The sequence below is a fragment of the Calypte anna genome, chromosome Z (genome assembly GCF_003957555.1).
Source record: "Calypte anna isolate BGI_N300 chromosome Z, bCalAnn1_v1.p, whole genome shotgun sequence".
In the NCBI taxonomy this organism is placed as follows: Eukaryota; Metazoa; Chordata; class Aves; order Apodiformes; family Trochilidae; genus Calypte; species Calypte anna.
Genome location: NC_044274.1, coordinates 50,860,327 through 50,881,691, shown reverse-complemented (window position 1 = coordinate 50,881,691; position 21,365 = coordinate 50,860,327). Strand labels below are relative to the sequence as shown.

The following is a 21,365-nucleotide window of genomic DNA, read 5'->3' as shown; positions in this document are numbered from 1 at the left end:
GCAGCCGCATCTCCGCCTCAGGGGAAGCCAGGACGCGGGGTCCTCTCGCAGCCCGAGGGCTGACACGGGTGACGGAGCCACAGCTTTTCCCGGAGCTCCCCCGTGGGGACGCTGAGCAGAGCTGAGCTCCACGGTGCCGGCTCGCCTGGCCTCGCGGGGCCGCCGGACGGGAGGGGAGGCAGAACGAGTGCGGGACAGGAGGGGAGGGAGGGGAGGCTGAACGAGTGCGGGACGGGAGGGAGGGGACAGGAGGGGAGGCTGAACGAGTGCGGGACGGGAGCGCCAAGGGTCCGGTGAGTGACAGTGCTGGAAGCAGCAGCCGTCCCGAGGGGGCAACAGCCCCGGGGCTGCAGCAAAGCACCTCGCTCCGCCACACGGACACCCACACCGCCCGCAGCTGTGACGCTCCCGAGCCCCTCTCGCCCACCGCCCAGGATCGCAACCTGTCGCGACAAGGCGGGTTCCGCCCCGGCTGCCTGGCCCCGCCTCCCGGCACGTGACCTGCCCGCCCCGCCGTGCTGGCGCGTGCCTGCCGCTTCCGGGGGGAGGGCTGGGGAGCGCCGAGCCGGCAAGTTTGGCGGAGCGGGCAGGGAAAGGCAGCGGCACCGGTACCGGCACTGGCATCGGCATCATCATCAATCATCATGTCCGGTAACGGGCTCAGCTACAGCGAGCAGGGGGGAGAGGCGGCGCCCGAGCTGGCACAGGAGGCGGCACCCACCACAAGCCCTTCGACCCCCGCGGCCTTCGGGCTCTTCAGCAGAGACACCAAGAAGTAAGGAGGCGGGGCCGGGGCCGGGCCGGGTCGCAGCGAGTTGGGGGCCGGGTGGCCTGGCCCATCGGTTTGGTCCCGTTTCGTCTCTCGTGGCCCGAGAGGATGCCTCTTGGGGTACCGGGGCGGTGGGCCGTGACCGGTTACGTGGGCGCTAGGGCGGTGCCAGGCTGCCAGGAGCCTGCCCACTGGGGCGGGGCGGGGAGGGGAGGCGGGGGGATGCGGCCTTGGGGCTTCTGCCGGGCAGGGACAGCGGGGAGCAGTTCCTTGGTTGCTCCACTTTGCCTCCTCCTCGCTCTGTGGAAAAGTTTGCTTGCTTGCCTTTAAGGTGTTCGTGGCTTAATCGGTCAAAATGTTTTTGTTGGTTTGCTTAAGAAGCTGCATATATTTTTTTCCCCACTGGTTTGATAACACTGGCCTTAGTTAAAATTTCATTTTGCCTTAAAATGTATTAATTAAAAAAAAAGGTGCGTGGAAGTATTTGTGAGGGTTGTACTGAAAATGTCATTGATCATGGCACGGTGGTCATTTTGAAGGGGGTGTTGAAACCTGTTGTGTCTCGGTTGGAAGTCAAAATGAGGAACTGAAGGAGGAGAAAAAAAGTTAAAGTGCACTGGTGTAGAAAACCCTCAGTTCCTTAAAGGAAAAGTGAGCTGGAGAAAAAAAAAGTGCCTGATGGAAGGATCAAGAGGTGTGCTAAGCTGGAGTGGTATCCCACAGCAAATTGGAAATCTATTCTGGGAGCAACCAATAAAAAGCACCATAAACTAAGGTCTCACGTACATTAGAAAATCAATCACTTGTTCTAAAGTTTGATTGTTCTGCACAAAGAGAGCATCCATGCTCTAGAAACCTCGACTGATGTGTTTATTTTTGTGCCACACCAAGGTAAATCACAACAAGGTGAAGCTGCTGTCACTCTGATGCTTAGCTCTGGGAGGCAGCAGGTGACAGGCCTCCTCAGTTTGCCTGACAAGTCACATTTCACTTCCCCTGCTATTTTACTACATCCTCTGCTTTTCGTTCTGTTCCAGTTTAAATTTTCAATGCTTTAGCATGGATGCCCCTTGGCTGGCTTAATTTTGTAGCTGATTTATTTTGGTTGCACCTTTCTTTCTCTGACCCCTTCCATAGAAACAGCTTTCAACTTTCCTGCCATTGTTCTTCTGCTTCTTTACCACTGGGGAAGGGATTGGGGGGGTTTGTAGCCTCAGTATTGATTGTGGCTACAGTTCTCTGCATAACTCATTTAATCCTGGGCATCAGACCTTTTTACAGATGAAGAATAGCTCTTGTGTTATCACCTGCTGAAGCTTAAAGCAGTTCTACCTGAGACTACCCAATGGTCGAGGGAAATATAGCCCTGTAGGGCTGGGGTTCTGAGCCATAGTGTACAGATACTTATAATTGTAATTATGAAAGAATCAGAGTAGTTGAGAAGCTTGTGTGCCTTATGAAACAATTGCTCCTCCAGACTTGCTTTTACACTTAAGGGAGGGGAGAGGAGGTTCACTCTCTAAAGGAAAGGCTCTAGAAGAAAACAGACAGATCTCAGTGATCTTTTGTATCTGATAAAAAAGTTATAGTTGAGAAAGGAAGTTATTCATCTGCTGTCTTTCAGCATTTGCCATGTAGAGCGGGCTATAACAAGTTACTACAAAGAGGTACAAATGAGTATCAGTAGACTTAAATCTTAAGTTTGAAGTTGATCTAATAGACCCTCTTTGTCCTGTTTTCTTTCTGGCTGAAGTATGTACTGTTTAGAAGTTCTCAGCATCCCTTCGTGTCTAAGGCCCATGTGTCTTGTTCTTCTGCTAAAGCTGCCTTTTTTACCTATAGCAGTTCTATGATTTATTCATTAACTTTCGATTACAAATAGAATCTTCAGTCAGTGAACATAATATTTTCTTGTTATGCTGTGGTTTGGTTGAGACACATGCTATGAATATTGAAAGTATTTCAGCACTTTGAAACTTGTATAATGGTGAGATCTTAAACCTGAATCAGTGGACAGTTTGACTGTTAGATCAATAAGGATGAAATATTAATTGAAACAAATGCTTATCTTAAAACAAACAAGGTGCAACAGGATGCACACACAATTTGCTATTAGCATGTTTTTCATTAGTTTATTTTTTTGTTTATCCAGTGTGGTGAAAAAAATGTTAAGGACAAATGTTAATATAAATGCTAAGGGCAAAAGAATATGAGCAAAACCTGAGTTTTTTCTAAACTGTCTTATGTGAATTATTATAAAATTCAACATGAACATAAGGAACTTTTTTCATGCTGTGTTTGAATAAAAAAATTCACTGCAAGTACATTAGTTTGGGGCTAGCTTTCTCTGTAAGTATTGAATCCTGGCTAAAGAGGCAAGTATGACTTGCCTATTTGGTACATATTGCTTTTAAAAAGCCTTTTTGATAGCAAGATTCTTTCAAATATACTAGAGATGGATGTTGCCTTCAGAGAATGGAAACTGTTTATTTTGTTAAATATTATAGTAACTGAATATTTAAGAGTTTATGCAGCTGAGGTGAGTCAATCTGAACCTTGCTGTATGGAGTGGCTCTCAATTCATGGCTGCAAGTGCCTTTTCCTCCTCTCCCTGTTCCCATGAGCTGATGTATATGGTGTTCCTTTATTCCATTACAAAAGTTGTATATTTGAATTTTAGGCATTTATTTATATGTCTGTGCAGGTAGCCCTAATCTGGACTTTGAAATGGTTGTTTCATGTAAAGGTCACTCTGTATACTATTGATATATTCAAGTGCCCCACATGTTTGAAAAAGAATATGAGATGTCAAGCTGTAGGCAATGAGAATTACAGAAATTATCCATAACAGGAGTTTTGAGCAGAAAATTGGTAAGAGCCAAGCCAATAGGTCAAGAGCCAAGCCAATGGGTCGTGTAAATCATACAGGCAAGCTGAATCCAGCTTCTGGACTGCTAGTCATTCCTCCATATAGAGACAGTCTAGGTTGATGGAATCCATAAAATAAGCATAGCCTATTTGGCAGATAGTAAAGATCCTTTGAGCTTTAGGAAAACCTGGAGAGAGAATTAGTAACTCGGGTTAATTGCATCAAGAGTGCTGTTACTGACTGTAGTTGCAGTGGACAGAAGTTTTTAATCTATATTAATTACATTTAAAAAAAATTACCCATCTGTAATATTGAAATATAATAATATTTGGGTTTTGGAAACAGTGTGATTTCAGCAATAAAACTATTTATTGTTGTACCTAAACCAAGTATGAAAACTTACAGGTGATTCACATGAGTAACGTCTGCAGATACCAATTGATAAGTACAGTACTGAAACAGATGGCAAAATTTATAACAAGCATTTTCAGATTTACTGATTTGCATCTTTAAACTGTATACCTGCCAAGCAAAATACATTTGTAATTTATTAGACTTTTTTCCTGCAGATCTGGCTTATGCATTCTATAGAGCTATTCATCAGAAAACTCAGCAGGGCTGCAGACCCATTTTTTTTGCTTATATTTGCAAGCCTATTTGGCAGAGAGCTGATCGAAGGTGGTGATTTCATTAAGATACTCATTCCCAAAATCTCTGTGCAGAAGACTTTTCCCAGTTCATCAAAGCTAAAAACTTGGCTTTAACAGCTGCCAGAGAGGCTCTTAGAGTCTTAAACTGATGTAGTTTTGCTTTGGCTCACTCTGTTCAACCAGTCACCTAAAGACTGTATATAAGCTGCCATTTGCAAAATTCTTGGAGGAGACTCACTCAATCTTGATGCATCCAATAGCTCATTGGCATGTCTACTTTCTTTCCCCATCTGTCATAATGGCTTTGTGCCCACTAATATGGTGATATGCCAGTTTTGGTAGGATTTACAAGCCATCAAATATTAATAGTTTGCATGAAATCATGACTGTACAGGATACAGCCTGAACCTTGCAAGGGTGGGAGCTAAATGCAGTATATGAATATGAGCACACTATTGCAGGGCACTTCTCCAGGTGAATTGGTCAGATCTAGTGGAAAGTGACACAGGTAAATATGATCTTTTTGCCCTGCATTTGGCACGTAGGAGGATGTAAGCAGTCGACTGTTTATTTCCTGGGACTCTGTAGTGTAGTCATTAAAGTTTTGTCTTTGAGGCTTCTTAGTTCCTCAGAAAGGCAAGTGTTACTGTTTAAGGTTTTCACTGTGGTTTCTGCACATTTCTAATGCTGTATTTGCCCTAGACACCTGCAACTCTCTTCATCCTGGATGGCATTAGAAAAATATAAACTGTTAAAGCAATAATTTTCCCTTTTTCTTATTTCTGCTTTTCTGAAGACTATCCTTGCCCATGCCACCCCACAGTAGTTTTATTACTCTGAGAAAACAAATTTTTTTCTTTAATAGAGATTCTTCTTGGCATGCTGCTGAAAGATGAACAGCAGTACAGTGTGATACTCTTTAATAGTCTTTCTGAAACTTTGTGGGCATATATGTAAACATACTAACGTAAATTCTGGCAGTGGCAGCACCAATGTTGTGGTGGTGTCTTTAAAAGAAGCCCCTTAACTTTTTCAGGAAAGCTGGAAATACGTACTGCTTCTCATTTTTTTAATGCCTTCACAACTATCGAATGCTGCAGAGTAATTTTGAAATGCCTGCCAAGTCTTATCACTGGCCTCCTCAACACGGGCTTTTGATGGACACTGTGGCAGCACCATCTCAGATGCCACTTTTTCAGGCTTCAGGACACTGATCTCTGCCACTGAGAAAGATTTTTCACTCACAGAAACTCTGCTGCTCATTATATACATAAACTAAAATAATAGTTGAATTCTGTGTTGGTGTTGTAAATTGACGCTAAATATAAATGGTGTTGTAATGGAAGAGTATGGCAATACTGCATAGTACCACAAGGTGTCACTCAAACAGTTTGTGGAATGGAATGAAATACAGTGAAACTTAGGATTTCTTTATTTCATAATAGAGGAAGTACCCAAATAATCACTGAAATAAACTCGAAGTGTAGAATCTGTTCGATGTTGTTTCTTTTTCCAGGTTATATGGCTCTGAAATCAATTTACAGTTCCTCTTTAAGTGTTAAATTAAACTTGTTTATTTACACAGTTGCCTGAACTAGAGTAAGGCAATGTATTTCATGAATTTTGCAGTGCAGAAAAGGTATAAAAACAAAAAAACCAACAGCACCTTTCAAGCCCCCTCACAATCTTTTTAATTGTTTGTTTATATGTGTTTTTGTGGGGTTTTTTGTTTGTTTTTTGTTAGTTGTTTTGTTTGTTTACACACACAGAAGGACCTATGGGACTTCATTACTACTCAGGTCCCAAGTTCAGTGTTTAGGCTGCCCTATCAGTGTGGATTTTCTGCTTTGAGCGTTCACAGTATTTGAACTCCAGGTTGAAACACTTTGCTGTATTGCAGGGAAAAAATATCTTAATGTGCAGTGGTTCAAAGTATGTTACTCAGACTGAAACTGAATGAAAGAACAATGCAGTTTATACTGTGTAACTTGGTAGTATGCAGTGGGTGGACAAGTTAAGAAATATTATTAAAACTTTGTTGAATGGGGCTCTCTAACTTTTATTCCTGATCTGTAACAGTCAGTTCCATAATACCAGAACTAAGAGATCTTGCTTCCTCCTCAGTGGTGGATATTTCTTTTTTGCTGTTTCCTGTATGTTATATTGCATTATCCCAGTGCTTTCCTTTGCTATGAAGATCCTCAATTTCACACCAACATTATTAGTTTAAAATTCCTTTCCTTTTCTAAGAGGTGATTAAAACTGTTCTGAGGTTTTAGGGAGAATGTGTGGAATGAGGAGTCATAATTAAATTCAGTATCTTAAAAGCTTTGTTGCATTGCCGGCTGGGCTTCAGTCAGAGTTTTTGTGTTTATGAAACTTAAACTTTTTACCAAAAACCCCTTATAATTAGTGAGTGACTTCTTTCAGTAACTGGATACACTCAGATTGTACCAAATACTGACAATTTATGGATTTGGTATTACAGTATTGCAGAAAAAGAATAAGAAATGTAAATGTGTATTTTCTCACAGTGGGATAAATGTTCTCATACTAACAGTTGTTCGGAATATGTAGATGCAGTGGCAAGTGTTATGCCATAAGTTAAGTATTAGTATTTTTATGCAATTGAAGGTTTATGATAATTTGTGTAGGTAGGCAAAGTAACTAAGGGAGAGGCTTGGATTTATCACTGGCATAACTGGTTTAAACCTTGGTGATGAACAGGAGCTTCTGTACCAAATAACAGATGTACTTAAGATCCCTGCAGGTACTGCACAGGAAAAGATGATCTGCCTGCCCTCTTTTGTCTTATGTAAAAGTGCGTAATATTGAATAGAACAGAGTATTCTCAGTTGGAAGGGACATACAGTGGTCATTTAGTCTCACTGCCCAAACAATGCAGGGCTGACCAAAATTTAAAGCATGTTATTATGGCATTGTACAAATGCTTAAGAAAACCCATAATACTGGCAGGCTTGGGACATCAACTGCCTCTCTAGGAGGCCTTTCCCAGAGTATGGCACCTTACCTTTTGGTAAGGAAGTGCTTCCTGATGTCCAGTCTAAACTTCCCCTGTGCAGCCTTGAACCATTCCCATGCATCCAGTCACCGGACAGCAGGGAGAACAGATCAGCACCTCCTTTTCCACTTCCCATGACAAAGCTGCAGGGAGCAATGAGGTCTCATCTTAAGCTTCTTTTCTCCAACCTAGACAAGCCCAAAGCCCTTAGCTTCTCTTTACAGGATGTGCATTCCAGCCCTTTCATCAGCTCTGTTGGCCTCCTGTGGACACGTTCAGTTACCTTTCAGTCATCTCGATTTTCACATTGTCATCTTTTCTGAACTGTGGAGCCCCATGCAGCACATGACGCTCAACGTGAGGTTGTGCCAGTGCTGAAGGCAGTCACCTCTTTTGACCAGCTGGTTGTCCTGAGTTTGACATACTCCAGGATGTGGTTTGCCCTCATGGCTGCCAGGGCACACTTGATGACTCCTGCTGAGCCTGCTGTCAACCACCATTTCAGATCCACTTCAGCAGGGCTGCTTTCCAGCCACTCTCCTGCCAGTCTGTGTTTGTACCCCATGTTACTCTGTCTTAGGTTTCCAGAATCCAGCATTTCAGCCCATCTTTACTGGCTCATATGGTAAGAGAAAATTTACTTTGGATGCTAATACAATTTATCAAAAGTGAAGAATTTTTTTCCTGTGCAGTCACTGCAGGGATTTTAAGGATGCGTGGTACTCGGTGAAGAAGCTCCTGAGTGCATTATTCTCTTGGGCACATTAATTGATGGTCAGTACTTCTCTGAGGGGTACAAAAATATGCCTGCTAATTGAGCTGTTCCTAAGGAAGCAGATAACTCCATATTCTTTTAATGTTCTTGTGGATTGCACACCAAGAGTGAAACCCGCTTTTATGCTTATAGTATATGTCAAAGTTATATACAGGAATTATTTTGAAGTTTGTTAGATTGCTTTTCTCGCAGGCTTGTAGCCCCCGAAGAGCCTACCTTTTAGAATACTAGTTACTGCTCAACAGCATCTGAAATTCTCATCTTAATCTGAGTAAGGTGTCACTTCTAGTGACCAGAAATACAGCATGTTCAGAGCTGTTCTTCAGTTGCTGCTTGCTATAATCAGCATGGAGAATAACAGCCAGGGTCCTTCCTGGCAGTAGACTTCAGGCTGTTAAAAGTTTGGCAGTATGTTCTTTTGACTGTCAAGCTCTAGTGTTTTTGGCTCAGATTCTGGGATGTTAGGGTGGGTTTTTTGCCAGGATTTTTGATGACATGGATGTAGAGGGAGCATGAAAGGGAATGAGATCAAGAATCTTAACTGTTTGAGTTTTGTTTACTTCATTACAGTAACATTTAGAAGATGAGTCCTAACCCCTAGATGTATTATAGGTCCTATCATAGCCATACTCTTACTGTATCTAGCAGTGTGAAGAAAGCAGGGTTTTAAGGTAGAAAGACAAAAGTACTGTCTGTATTAAAGGCTACAATCATTAAATATGAAAACATAAAGTTAGAAATTCTGTTCTTTCACTTAACCTTTTTACAGCAATTTAGAGAGTCTGTATTACTCTGGATGTGTTTTGTGATGTTGATTTTGTTGTATTATCATAGGCCTGTCATGTATGATGCCTGCTATAAGACAAAGTTAGTAAGATGAATTTGCATTTCTTACATGAATGCCCTTAGCTTTCAAATTCTTACATTGTGCCATAAAAGCCTGTGGTGGGCAAGGATTACATATGTGACAGAGTACTGGTTCTTTGGTATATTAGTGATTGGCTCATTGCCTTTTTTGGTTGATGGTATGCAACTAATATTGTATGTTGTAGTGTATTTGTGTTTTAGATGTGCATAATCTTTCTTAAGTATAGTCTACACTATATAAATGAAAATTCAAAGACTATTTCAAAATGAAATTTTTTAGGATGGTGTGGCAGTGCTACGTAGAGGTGGAGATGTCAGAGTACAACTCAGGAATTGGGAAAACTTATTTGCATCCTTAGATATGGCAGTGGACAGACCAGTGGGAGTCGTTTTGGTTTTTCTTTTTCCCTCTCAGAAACTCAATTAACCTAACTATCAGGAAAAATGGGCTCAGAGACATGGTGCATTTGCTCATGAAAAGGTTTCTTTGTTTGGTCATTTGTTGAGGGTTGGGTTGTTTTTTTTTTGCCCCTCCTGCTTCATATAGCTCCATATCATCCATAATTCTGAGATCAGACTACTCTAAACTTGGTTTTGCTGCTGAAGTAATAAAGCTTGTATTTCAGTTATCTGTATTATGTACCTAACTCTGTAAGGCTAAAACTAGTCTCACAAAAGTTTTAGCAGAGAGGCAAAGGTTGATACAGCTGGAGGGTTGCTAGTACATTCCTGAGCTCCTGGCAAGTGGACCCTATGTGCTAAAGAAATTATTTGTCAAACATTATGTACTGATGAACTGTGACTTCAGAATTACAGATGATACAGCAACACAAACAGCAGTCTAAAGCCTACATTTGTTCTGTGTTAAGGGCTTTACTTAAGGACTGAGATTCCCTTAAATCTTCTTAGTGCTCAGGTGAAAATATTGTTGTTATGTACAATAAACTGTATTATAGAAGGCTGAGATGCATTTAGGAACATTGTTCACTGCTGATGATTTAGGAACATCGTGAGGCTGCTGATACGAGTTGTTTTTGGAGGGAAATGACCTTTGAAATCTGCATAGGATATCTGTTTCTAGAAGTTGAGACAGCAAGGGAGTGGGTATCCTATTATCGTGTTCTGTAGTATTTTCTTTTTTTTTTTTAGTAGATTTCAGTCTCAACAGTCAAGCTTTGTTGAGTGCAGTCATATTTTTTCTTTTTAATTGAAATATTAGACTTAATGGAACAAAATTGTACAACGTTTGGTAAAATAATCAAGGTATCTTGTGGTATTAAATCTGCTTTTAAAGGGGTAAACACCAAGGTTACATTGAAACCTTAACTGTAGAAACTAGAAGTCTTGCTGCTGGTGATCTCTGTGGAATTGTGGAGCAGCATTTTACTCTGTATGTATTTTATGCTTGCTAATCCTGGGTTTTAATTTCTTAGAAATGGTTAAAAACACTGTATCAGTTCAGGCAGCAATTGATTTCCAAATGGTTTCATTAAGAACTTTTGTTTTTTCTGTTTTCCCCCTCTGTTTTTTTCATAGGAAAGCATGACTGGCTGTAAGCAGGTCTCCTTGTTTTAATATCTCTGGTTTATATCTTCCCTTTTAACATTTCAAAATATTTTAATTGGAAATACGTGGTAAAATGTTTTCTATAAGCAGATAGAAATACACTTCATTATCAAATACTTCTTTTCATGTCTTGAATTCACATTTACTTTTTTTTCCCTTTGTATTTGCTGCATTTAAAACTCCTACACATCCTGTAGTATGACTATATGCTTTTGTCATTCTCAGCTTCAGAGAGGTAGTCTTCAACATATACTTGAATCTTGTGCTGTGTAACTTGCTCCATTTTTGCTACTTGGTCCATAAGTTAAAACTATTACTTCCACGTTTTTTACTTTCTCAATTGCAAATTCATTGGCATGCTCTTATTTTTTCATGTTAACATTTTTGTTATTCTTTCTAATTTGGAAAATGTATTCCCAGATTTGAATTGTAAGCTATTGCTACAAAATCTTACTCATCCACTGTTTCTTCATTCTTAATTAAAACACCATTTTTTTGAAAAGTAATTGGTTGCTTGTGCCAAGGAACTGAAGTATTCTCCTACCATTTACTAGAACTAAAGGATTACAGTTTAACAATATTATCCTGTACTTTAGTTTTTCCTGATAATCTCCATCTCAGTTTGTGAATGATTATGGAAATAGCATTAGGAAGCTAAAAGCAGCAGCACACGACTAGAAGAAACTTTCTAGATCAGGTCCAGTCTTCTGCTATGTAGCTTTGGTAGCTGTGTGGTAAAGATTTTTTTCACAAAGCTAAGCTTAAAAGGTAAGGATTAAGACTTAAGTAGTTGGAAAGTTTGAAGTTTCTGAAATTCCTGTGTCCAATTAGACCAAAGTCTCAGATGAGGTGCTTCAAACTAAAAGAACTCAGAATTATTCAGTATCCTATGAGGAACAGGTGGGAAGGAATGGTCAGCAAAATAAACTTTCTCTATAACCAAGACAGTGCGAATAAAGAGAGCTGCCAGATATTAAATAAAGCTTATCTTCTGAAAAACGTTAATTATAAACAGTAGTGCACAGGGAAATTAAAAAAAAAACACCAAAAAGGAAAGTTATTAAAGATATTTTGTGTACAACACTAAAGCAACATATCTGCTTTCTGCTATCAAAATAGGGATGCAGAGCTGAGGGAGAAATATGGAGTGGCTAGAAGTAGTATGAGGATATAAAAGTGAACACGGGCATGGAGTGACATCAGAAAGTCAAGGAGCTTAATGCAGGAGGTGTGTGTTTACCTGAGGGACTTGGAGGCATTTGGAGGAGGGCAATAAGAAAAGGTCTGTGAATCCCTACATTTGTTATTTTTAACAGATTTGTCAGCCCAGGGTGATGTTAGAAGAAGAAGGTAAACAGATTTTACCACTTGTCCTGGAGATGGACAGTTACAGATATTAACCTGTGTTTAACAGTATGCAAACCTACAGAACATAGTTGAATGATAAGTATAATTTAAAGGACTGCATTAAATAGCAAATAAATGTAGCAATAGAAGAGTGACCATACAGTTCTGCAAACACTTCCAAGAATAACTAAAAGCAGTGAAAACCTTTGAAAGAGATATAGATAAAATGATGAGTTGCCAGTGGTATATGGAAGAGGATCCTGAAGCAGGCAAAAAAACAGAGTGCTTCTACTTTTTTCTTTTAAGCTTAATACTTAAATATTAAGCTGTCAGGTGAAGGCATTATTTACAACAGGTCATCTGTATTAGGTTTCTGTGGTGTTTCATGAAACACTTTCTTGAAAAAGTAGCTAGACTTCAACTGGAAGTTGCATGTAAATGTCTGCATCCTGATTTCTACATGTTTTTCTTTTGGCTTATTAAGATAAGATATTGTGTGTTTTTACCCCCATCCAGTTGTGGTTCTTAATTTTTTGGTTCTATACTAAGGTGCATAGGTGATGTGGATTTCTCATGGAGCAAAGGGGAATACATGCAGTACAGGGTCTGAAAGTAAGAGGAAAACCTCTATTAGAGTAGCTCTATCCCTTGCAAAAAGGAACAATCGTTTACAATTAATGGATATGTCCTGGTTTCAGCTGGGATAGAGCTAATTTTCTTCTCAATAGTTAGAACAGCACTATGTTCTGGATTTAGTATGGCATTTGGTACAAGAAAAAAGTTGACAGTACTCTGATGTTTTTAGGTGTTCCTAAGAAATCAAGGATTCTTCAATTTTCCATGTTTTACCAGCATGCAGTATGGCACAAGAAGTTGAGAAGGAGTGTTGCCAGAGCGATGGGTCCAAATGGGTCAGTGGGATATTCCCGGTCATGAAATGCCACACTCAGACTAAAGATGAGGATTTTCTGGGAAGCTCTCTGTCTTCCAGGATTGCATTTTGTTATTTCATTCCTCTGGGACTGGTAGTGAGGACAGTCAGGGCATTAGTTAGCTGGTGGTGAGCAGCTGCAATGTCTATCACTTATCTGTATATTATATTACTTTACTGCTATTATTAAATTGTTTTTATCTCAACCTGTGAGTCTCTTTACCTTTCCATTTCTCTCCCCAGTGTCCCAGGAAGCTGGAGGAGAATGAGTGACCAAGCATCCCTGTGGTGGTTAGCAGCCTGCTGTGTTGAAACCATGACAGGATAATGTTTTAACTCATTGTACTTACTTCTGGCTTTGCCTTCAAGTTATTTTTTCCTCCCTATCTGAAATTCTGAGGACCATGATGAAATAGAGTATTAGTAGATTTCACATTCTGTTGTCAAATCCTGTCTGTATCCATGTTGCCTTTCACTATGTGTAAGCTCACAGAGTCTGTAGAACTTGGAATGTTGTCAGAATTCCTTAGAATATTGCAGGTGTCTTTTCTTGGGCCAAGAAAAGTTCTTTGTAAACTTTATTTTGTAAACTTTATTTTGTAAATTTACCAATAAATACCGTGTTCTCTTTGCATATAAAAAGCTGAACAGGGTAAAGTTTCTTATTAGCAATGGCTAATGAGAAGTGAGAGAACCTCCTTATCAAGCTAATATTTTCATGTCAGAATTTTTTCAGCTGTAAAAGATGCTTGGATGCTGCATGTGTCTAACCATGTGGTTATAATAATCTTATGGCATCTAGAACTGATGCCATACTAGAGGTCTGAGGCTTTTGCTTCTGATTTTACAATCCAGAAAGGCAGATGAAAACATAAGGTTATATATGCTTGATTCTCGCTGAAATTCAGACTATACTGTAATCTGCTACTGGCCTCTTCAGTGATTTACAGAACCTGATATTTTAATAGAAACATGTGAACCTCAGGCTGTTACATCTGGCAGTCACTGGAGGGGAGAGCAGATGATGTGCTGGTTCAAACTAAGCTCTTACCTCAGGACTTCAGCCTTCCAGCCAAGGTTCAGCTAACAGCAGATTAAAGTTGTATAGCTTTGCACTGATGTTGGAATCTGATAGATTCCTTTACCAAACACTATTATAAGAACAGTATGTTAACATACACAGTTTAAATGCCACCATGAAAAAGCAGTGCTTCACCTTTAGCTGCTGATTCAATGCAAGAATATAAAAATGGTATTTTTGTTTTATTTACTTTTCCCAGTTGATTCCTTACTGTGTTTCTACCATAGAAATGAAGACCTAAAACAAATGCTGGAAAGCAGTAAAGATTCTGCAAAGCTGGATGCTATGAGAAGGATTGTTGGGGTATGTGATTTTTTTTTTTAATATTCTTTTTATTTCTCATATGTGAATACACTTTTTCACTTTACAGGGCCTGTACCAACTCAACATTTGAATCTAAATTGTGTTTAAAGGCCTTGTGATTTCCTTAGTTTGGAATTTTGGGTAGAAATTGCAATATCAAAATATACACAGTCATATACTTGTAATAGATTTGTTTAATGATGCCACTGTACCTGTAAATAACTATTTTCACTAGGTAAGTGAGATCCTAAATAGGAAATGGCTCCTTCAGAGAAGATTGAATAGCTTTCTTAATTCAGCATAGAGGAAAACAAAAGAAATTAGCAGGACTAAAATGACAAATTGTATGTAATATTTTTTACTTTTTTAGATTAAATAAAGATTTTATTATTTTTTTAATTGGGCATGTTTCCTGTTTATCTGACTAAGTGTTTCAGGTGAACCATGTACCCATAGTTTGATTAACTAATGTGTAACACTGTTCTGTATTTAAACCCTATTAACTAAACATCATGGAGTTAGAAAAGTCCCTTTATTTCTTGCTAAAAATATTAGGTGAATGCACTGCGTAAGGGTGTTCAGTGTCCTCCTGGCTACTTTTTCTGGGACTTCTACAGCTGCTCTGTGTTAGATCCTTCATTCTCCTTTAAGTGTCCTTTTTTTTTTCCTTGCATTTTATGAGGGTTAATCCTATGTAAGCATGAACCCAAGTGAGTAGGTAGAGTATGCATCATGCGATCATGTTTTTTCATCTGACTGTAGAGCAGACTCTCACTTAGTTAATCCCCCAGTGATGAAGATATTATTTAAATAATATCTCATTCTGCTAGAGAAAGCAGTTACCTATTAGATCTGAGTAACTTATTAACTTCCATCTCATAACACAGTTTTTTTTATTTTATTTTACTTTTTATTTATTTATTTTTCAGGGTTGATTTTTTTTTCTTTCTTTCTCTGAGTTTTACCAGTGAGAGTCTGGCATGCAGAGTTACTGCTGCAAGAAATTGTGTTCTGCTTCCCTCAGAAAATATCATTTTTTCTGACTATTCCTGTGGGCTGGAGGGGAGGGATGGCGGGAGTTGCCTGTGGCTCCCTAGGTTTTACTTTTCAAAAACTTGGCCATATCTTTATCTGTATTTGGAAGCTGTTGCTTTGATTACCTAGAGAATTATGATACCATGGAGCTGATGACCTGATGCTAGCACTGATAGCTATGGTCCTTGATTGTCTTAGGCTAAGGTAATAAATCTCAGGAGTTTTTCAGCAAGGGAAGACTGAACTGAATTGGGGACATTTTTTCATGTGCACCCTTTTTATCCTACTCCAGATACTTGTCCTTTCATAAGGTATTTTAGGTTTTGGATAGTTCTTACTCCTCAGTTTTTGTCCCTGATCTAAGCACTGGGCTATGATAGAAGATGTCACCAGACACATTTTATTTCTTGGATATTTTTTCTGTGCTTAGCTGCTGCTGCTTTTCTTAGAGTGGAAACAGCCTTCTAGCTCGTAAGCTGACCATTACTTGGGTGAGTTTTTTGAAATACTGGATGCTCTTCAGTATTTTCAATGTATATGCTGTTTCTCTGTGCTTAAACTGTGTTTCAGAACAACAGGCACCTTATAGTAGCTCGTAGTCCACATAAAAATTGAAACAATGAGCTTTGTGGGTCAGGACTGGGACTTTGCATTATTAGCAGAAGTCCTTTAAACGGTGGTGATCATGTTCCTGCTGAACACAAAGATGCTTGTGTGTTACCAGTTGTGTGCTTACATTTAGAGACTTCACAGCAATAAGGTGTGTTTCCCAACAAAGATGAAAGGCTTCCTTTAGTCTTACTATTAGAGAAAAAAGGAACTCCATTGTCAAGAGTATTGTTTAAATGTGTCTTTATAATGTTCATTTTCACTAATTTTAGGTAGAGGAAAAAGTTGTGCAAACCAGTCATTTTCTTCTAGTAGACTTCAATAGGCTGAACCACTGTTGGTTCTTATTGGTACAATGGAAAACTATCAGGAGAACAGTAGTTATGGCTGCTTTTGCTGCTTCTTAGTCTTCTAAGGTGCATTGTGATTTCTCTCCAGGGGAGATAAAGCTGTTCCGCAGAGTAATTCTTCTAATAATGGATTTACAGGCATAGAAGCAACGTGGTTTCCACTCCTCCTTTCATATAAAGTTGTCTAAGCTTTCCTTTGACTAAAATATTTACACGTGGCTTTAATGATTATTGATGTCTTCTCAGTAGATATGCTATTTTGTATATTTTCTTCTTACATGCATGTGGAAACTAAATGCAATTTTTGCAAGTTTATGAGCAGTGCTGTTTTTTTTTAAAACAGAATTTGAAGTGTATACAGAACCAGACTTATTCTGCCATATGCATGAAAAGATAATAGCTGGTATTACTTTTAACATACACTGATATTACAGCAAGCAAGGTGTTGTTACCAGGTCTTGAAACCCTACCTTTCTGCTCAACTGAACTTCTAATCTGGAAAAAATCTTGGTGGCATTTCACTCCCGAATGCTTCAGGGCATAAATTTAAGAATCATGTACCTGATTTCTTACTGAGAATTTTATCAGTGCTTGTGTTTCTCTCATCAAAAAAACAAGCTAATGTTTAGTACACTGTCTTATGCACAACATCTATATTTTGTAGGCAGAGAACAGTGTGCAGACTTGTAAACATTATATAGTGCTTCTTCTAGAGTGAGTTTCTGTGTGCAGGAACTGTGTGTATATAAGACTGTATAAGTGGAGATTTTCTAGGCACAGCAACAAAAAAGACATGATAGACCTTAGTGTAGTTAAGAACTATTGTCTTCTTTCAGGTTAATGATCCGTTGGCTAAGGAGGATTTACACTAATCATTCTGACTTAATGAGTCAAAATACACTCTTTTAAAAGGCCCTAAATACATATTTACATGGTACGCTGGAGCTATTATGGTTAATGAGTTAAATAATGCAAATAATGCTTGGAGTCATACTGTAACAGCCTGTAAGGGTAGTCTAATTTTAAGGATAATACCTACTTTTGAGTAACATAACTTCCCTTGAATCAAGATGGGATGATTAGTAATATTTCACTCTATGATACTTCTCTGCAGTGCATTGTGCTAAGTTCTACCTGACACTGGTCCTTCTGAATCTGACATTTATTACAAATACCCATTTCCGGCCTTATTTTGACAGCAGCATTTAATTTAGATTCTTAATTAAAACCTGTTGAAGCCCATACAACATGCTTGCTGTTTAGTATGTCACTTCCTGTGCTTTAATACAGATGTAAAAAATTAAGATGTTGAGTTGGTTAAATTGAAATGTTATGCTGGACAGCTGCTCTTAAGCCCTTTTAAGAGGCTTACTTACCATGAACTTCAGCTTTCTTCCTTTTCCTTCTGGCTTCCATCTTCAAGGCTTTTCCAAAAGTACAGTTTGTCAAGATATTGCCTGGCTTGATGGGTTTTTTTGCATGAGATCTTATTTCTTTATGTCAGTGTGTTCTATCAATGAGATGCAGAAAGAGATGTGAATTCAGAACATGAAGTTTCCTCAGCTCTGTGATGGTGGGAATACAAGATAGAAACAGCAGTAACTGCAGCTGCAAAACTCATGTTCCTGTGTTGGCTCACTGTGTGTTTGCTTGTCTTAGTGAGCTTTTGTCTTTTCCAGTCAGCTTGATGTTTGGATGACTGGATCCTGCCCTTGACCGTGCTGGGGATGCTTTAACACTGTATTCAGCAGCACTATAACTTGATGTAACACAAACCTGAAACACCAGGGCTTGCAGCTTGAACACGAATTCTTGACAGACGTTCTGCTGGATTTAGATAAGAAGTTTGTGCAGCTGAAGTGTATGTTGCAGTATTTTTTCCCTTCCAATGCACGTGGTTATTGTAAATTATTTCCTCCTCCCTCTTTAGGCCTTTTCTACGTATTGTTACATTTTTACAGTTTAAGGCCCTTTGTGTTTAATTTCCTATGGAAAATAGCTTTTCTTTGTTTTTAAAGTGTGACATCTCTTTGATTTTATAGTGGGATTCTTTTTGCCCTTAATTTTAGTTTGCAGCAAAAGTGTTCCTGGCAAAAGTAACAGGATTTGATTTGTATAACTTCTTATCTTTTTGAGGGGTGTTTTTGTTGGTTTTGGTTAGTTTGGGTTTTTTGTTGTGTCTTTTTTACTTTTTGCGACTCCCAAGGGGTAATCCTATAATGCTTTTCAGATGAGCCAAATCTTTGTTATAAATGATTTTTAAAGCATAAAAAATGGTTTGCCAGTCTAATATGGTAAAGTTCAGTTAATTGATTCTACCTCCTAAATTAGTAACCAGAGATTTTGTTGTATAGATAGCGTCCTGTGAAGTATAATAGTTAAAAAAATCAGACCTTTATTCTTAACTTCATAGAAATGAGGTTGGAAGTACAGATCTGGTATAAGTGTTTGTTTTTCCTTGCCCACCCCGCCTCCGCCCCCAATATATATATAAAATAAAGCATATTATTACATCAGTAACTTTTTTTATCTCTTTGTTTGTTTTTTTAGATGATTGCAAAGGGAAAAAATGCTTCTGAGCTGTTTCCGGCTGTTGTGAAGAATGTTGCCAGTAAAAATATTGAGGTATTCCTATATCTCATTAGCATACTGTTACAGGAGTTATGTTTATCAAAAATTTATCTACTTGTATCTTTACTTGAACATAAACCATTGAATATCTCTTTCTGTTTTTTTACTGGAATTTCTTGGAGTTTAGTTCCAATTATATCATTATGGTGAAATAGTTTAGTGTATAAATAAAGGAATGCTGGATGGTTTGGAGAGAAGGGGGAAATAACTGTTTACATTTAGAAATTTATTAATTACAGAAGTTTTATAGGTATATGGTGGTAGTTCTGAGTAAAGGTACTCTAGTGTATCTGAAGTGTTGTTCTGCTTAGCAGGTTTGAATAGGGATTGTGCTACCCTGTATTTGAAAAATGTCTATTGTATGTTGAGGCTGAGAGGTAAGGGTTGGCTAAAAAAAATTTCGATGTTCTCATTTTGTACTGTATTTATGAAAGGACTGTTTTAGCATAATGATTGCAGAGTGGGCTAAGTAAATCCGTCAGACAAGTCTTTCTATGAATTTATGGTTAGACAAAATGTGATGTTACTAATGAACTGTGCTAAAAATAGTTTTTAAATTTTAGTTCTTTTGATAATTTAGTTTAGGGACTTTTTAAAAATGCTCTATCTATATTTGTGATTCCTGGAGGTTACAGAAAAGTAGCTTTCAAATCTTTGTGTTTCAGAGAAATGTGACTGTTGAAGAGGTGTGGGAAGGAGGGGGAAGGGATGGGTCACTGGGAATAGATCCCATCTTGAGCAGAGAAGAAATTTTTGCTAATATGCAGTGTAACCCCAATTCTTTGCATTACTTATATTTATGTTTTGCAAGAAATGAAGACTTAAAGGAAAAAATTTTGGGAATATGCTCTTACTCATTTAATTTGTGTAAATAATTATGGCAGGAGTTATGTGAATCCTAGAATAGGATCATAGAATCCTTTAGGTTGGAAAAGACCCTTAAATTACATTTATTCCAACTGCTAGCCTAGCGCTGCCAGGTCCAGCACTCTACCAGTTCCGTAAGCACCATAACCTACATGTCTTTTAAATACCTTCAGGGATGGTGACTTCCACCACTTCCATGGGTTGCGTGTTCCAGTGCTTGACAACCAGCCCCTTTGGTGAAGAATTTTTTCCTGATTATAAATTTAACCTCCCACAGCGCAACTTTAGGCTGTTTCCTCTTGTCCTACCACTTGTTACCTGAGAGAAGAGACTGACCACCACCTTGCTTACTTTCATGTAGTTCTGGAGAGAGATAAGGTGTAACCTCATGCTTTGTTTCTCCAAACTACACACCTCAGTTCCCTCATCCAATCCTCAGAAGACTTGTGCTCCAGACTCTTCACCAGCTTTGTTGCACTTTTTTGAAGGTGATCCAGTATCTCTGTGTCCTTCCTGTACTGAGAGGCCCAAAACTGAACGTAGTATTTGAGGTGCAACCTCCCTGATGCTGGGCACCATCTCTTCCCTATTCCTGCTGGCCATACTATTTCTGATGCAAGCCAGGATTTTGTTGGTCTTTTTGGCTACACTGCTGGTTCATGCTCAGCTGGCTGTTGACCAAAGCTCCCCCATCCTTTTCCTTTGGGCAGCCTTCCAGCCACTCTTCCTCAGGCCTGTAGCATTATACAGCGTTGCTGTGATCCAGGTGCAGAACCTGGTACTTGGCCTTTGGCTGTCTTTGTCCTGCATCAGTGAGTATTTTTTCTTAGAATTAAAAGCTTAAATCACCAAGCATTTCTGAGAAAGGAGAACATCATTCAGTTGGCCTCAGCCCATCAGTCCATCCTTTCCAGATCTTTCTGTAGACACTTCTTACCCTCAAACAGATCAACACTGGTGTCCAACTTGGTGTCATCAAACTTACTAATCTCATGCAGATAACTTTTAAAGATACTGAACAAAACTGGCTACAGTACTGAGTGCTGGGGAACACTACCTGTGTGAATTTAACCATTTTTTATTTGCCACAACTCTTTAGGGCCATTTATCCAGACAGTTTTTTACACAGTGGAGTGCACCTGTCCAGGCTGTGAGCAGCCTGTTTCTCCAGGAGGATGCTGTGGGAAACAGTGTGAAAAGCTTGATTAAAGTGCAGGTAAACAACATCCATTGCCTTTCCCTCATCCACTGTGCAGGTCATCTTGCAACAGAAAGAGATCAGGCTGGTCAAGCAGGACCTGCCTTTCATCAGTCCATACTGACTGCTCCTGACCATCTGGTTGTACTGTACATGCCATGTGATGCACTCTGGACAGTCTACTTCATAAGCCACTCTGGCAGTGAGGTCAGACTGTCTGGCCTGTAGTTTCCCAGATCTTTCTGTTAAAGGAGAAGCTGCTGTCTGAGCAGTCACATGCTATTTAAGTAATTACACACCACAAAAGACTTAAACAGCTGGGGCAGGTGTCCCTTTCAGCTCCTCACTCTCATGCTCACTCTCAGGTACTTCCTATTCTTTCAGGTCCCACCACAGGTTTCCCATGTAGCAGAGTCTTAGGCATCAAATCTTATTTAAAAACAAATATATTTGTGTGGTACTACCAGAAAAGATAGCTCAAGCTGCATGCCTCCA

The 21,365-nt window shown here is 39.3% G+C and overlaps 1 protein-coding gene across 2 annotated transcripts in view; it reads left to right on the top strand.

Moving 5' to 3' along the window:
- The first annotated feature begins 492 nt into the window (after nt 1-492).
- AP3B1 (adaptor related protein complex 3 subunit beta 1) overlaps nt 493-21,365 on the top strand; it is a 158,222-nt gene continuing 137,349 nt past the window's right edge. Inside the window, exons 1-3 of one of the 2 annotated variants that reach the window (XM_030467696.1) lie at nt 493-775; nt 14,105-14,180; nt 18,725-18,799. In XM_030467696.1, the coding sequence (XP_030323556.1) occupies nt 645-775; nt 14,105-14,180; nt 18,725-18,799 (282 nt within the window). In that variant the 5' untranslated portion in view covers nt 493-644. Of the gene's footprint in view, nt 776-14,104; nt 14,181-17,853; nt 18,036-18,724; nt 18,800-21,365 lie in introns of those variants that run through there. The other variant, XM_030467697.1, reaches the window with a different exon arrangement.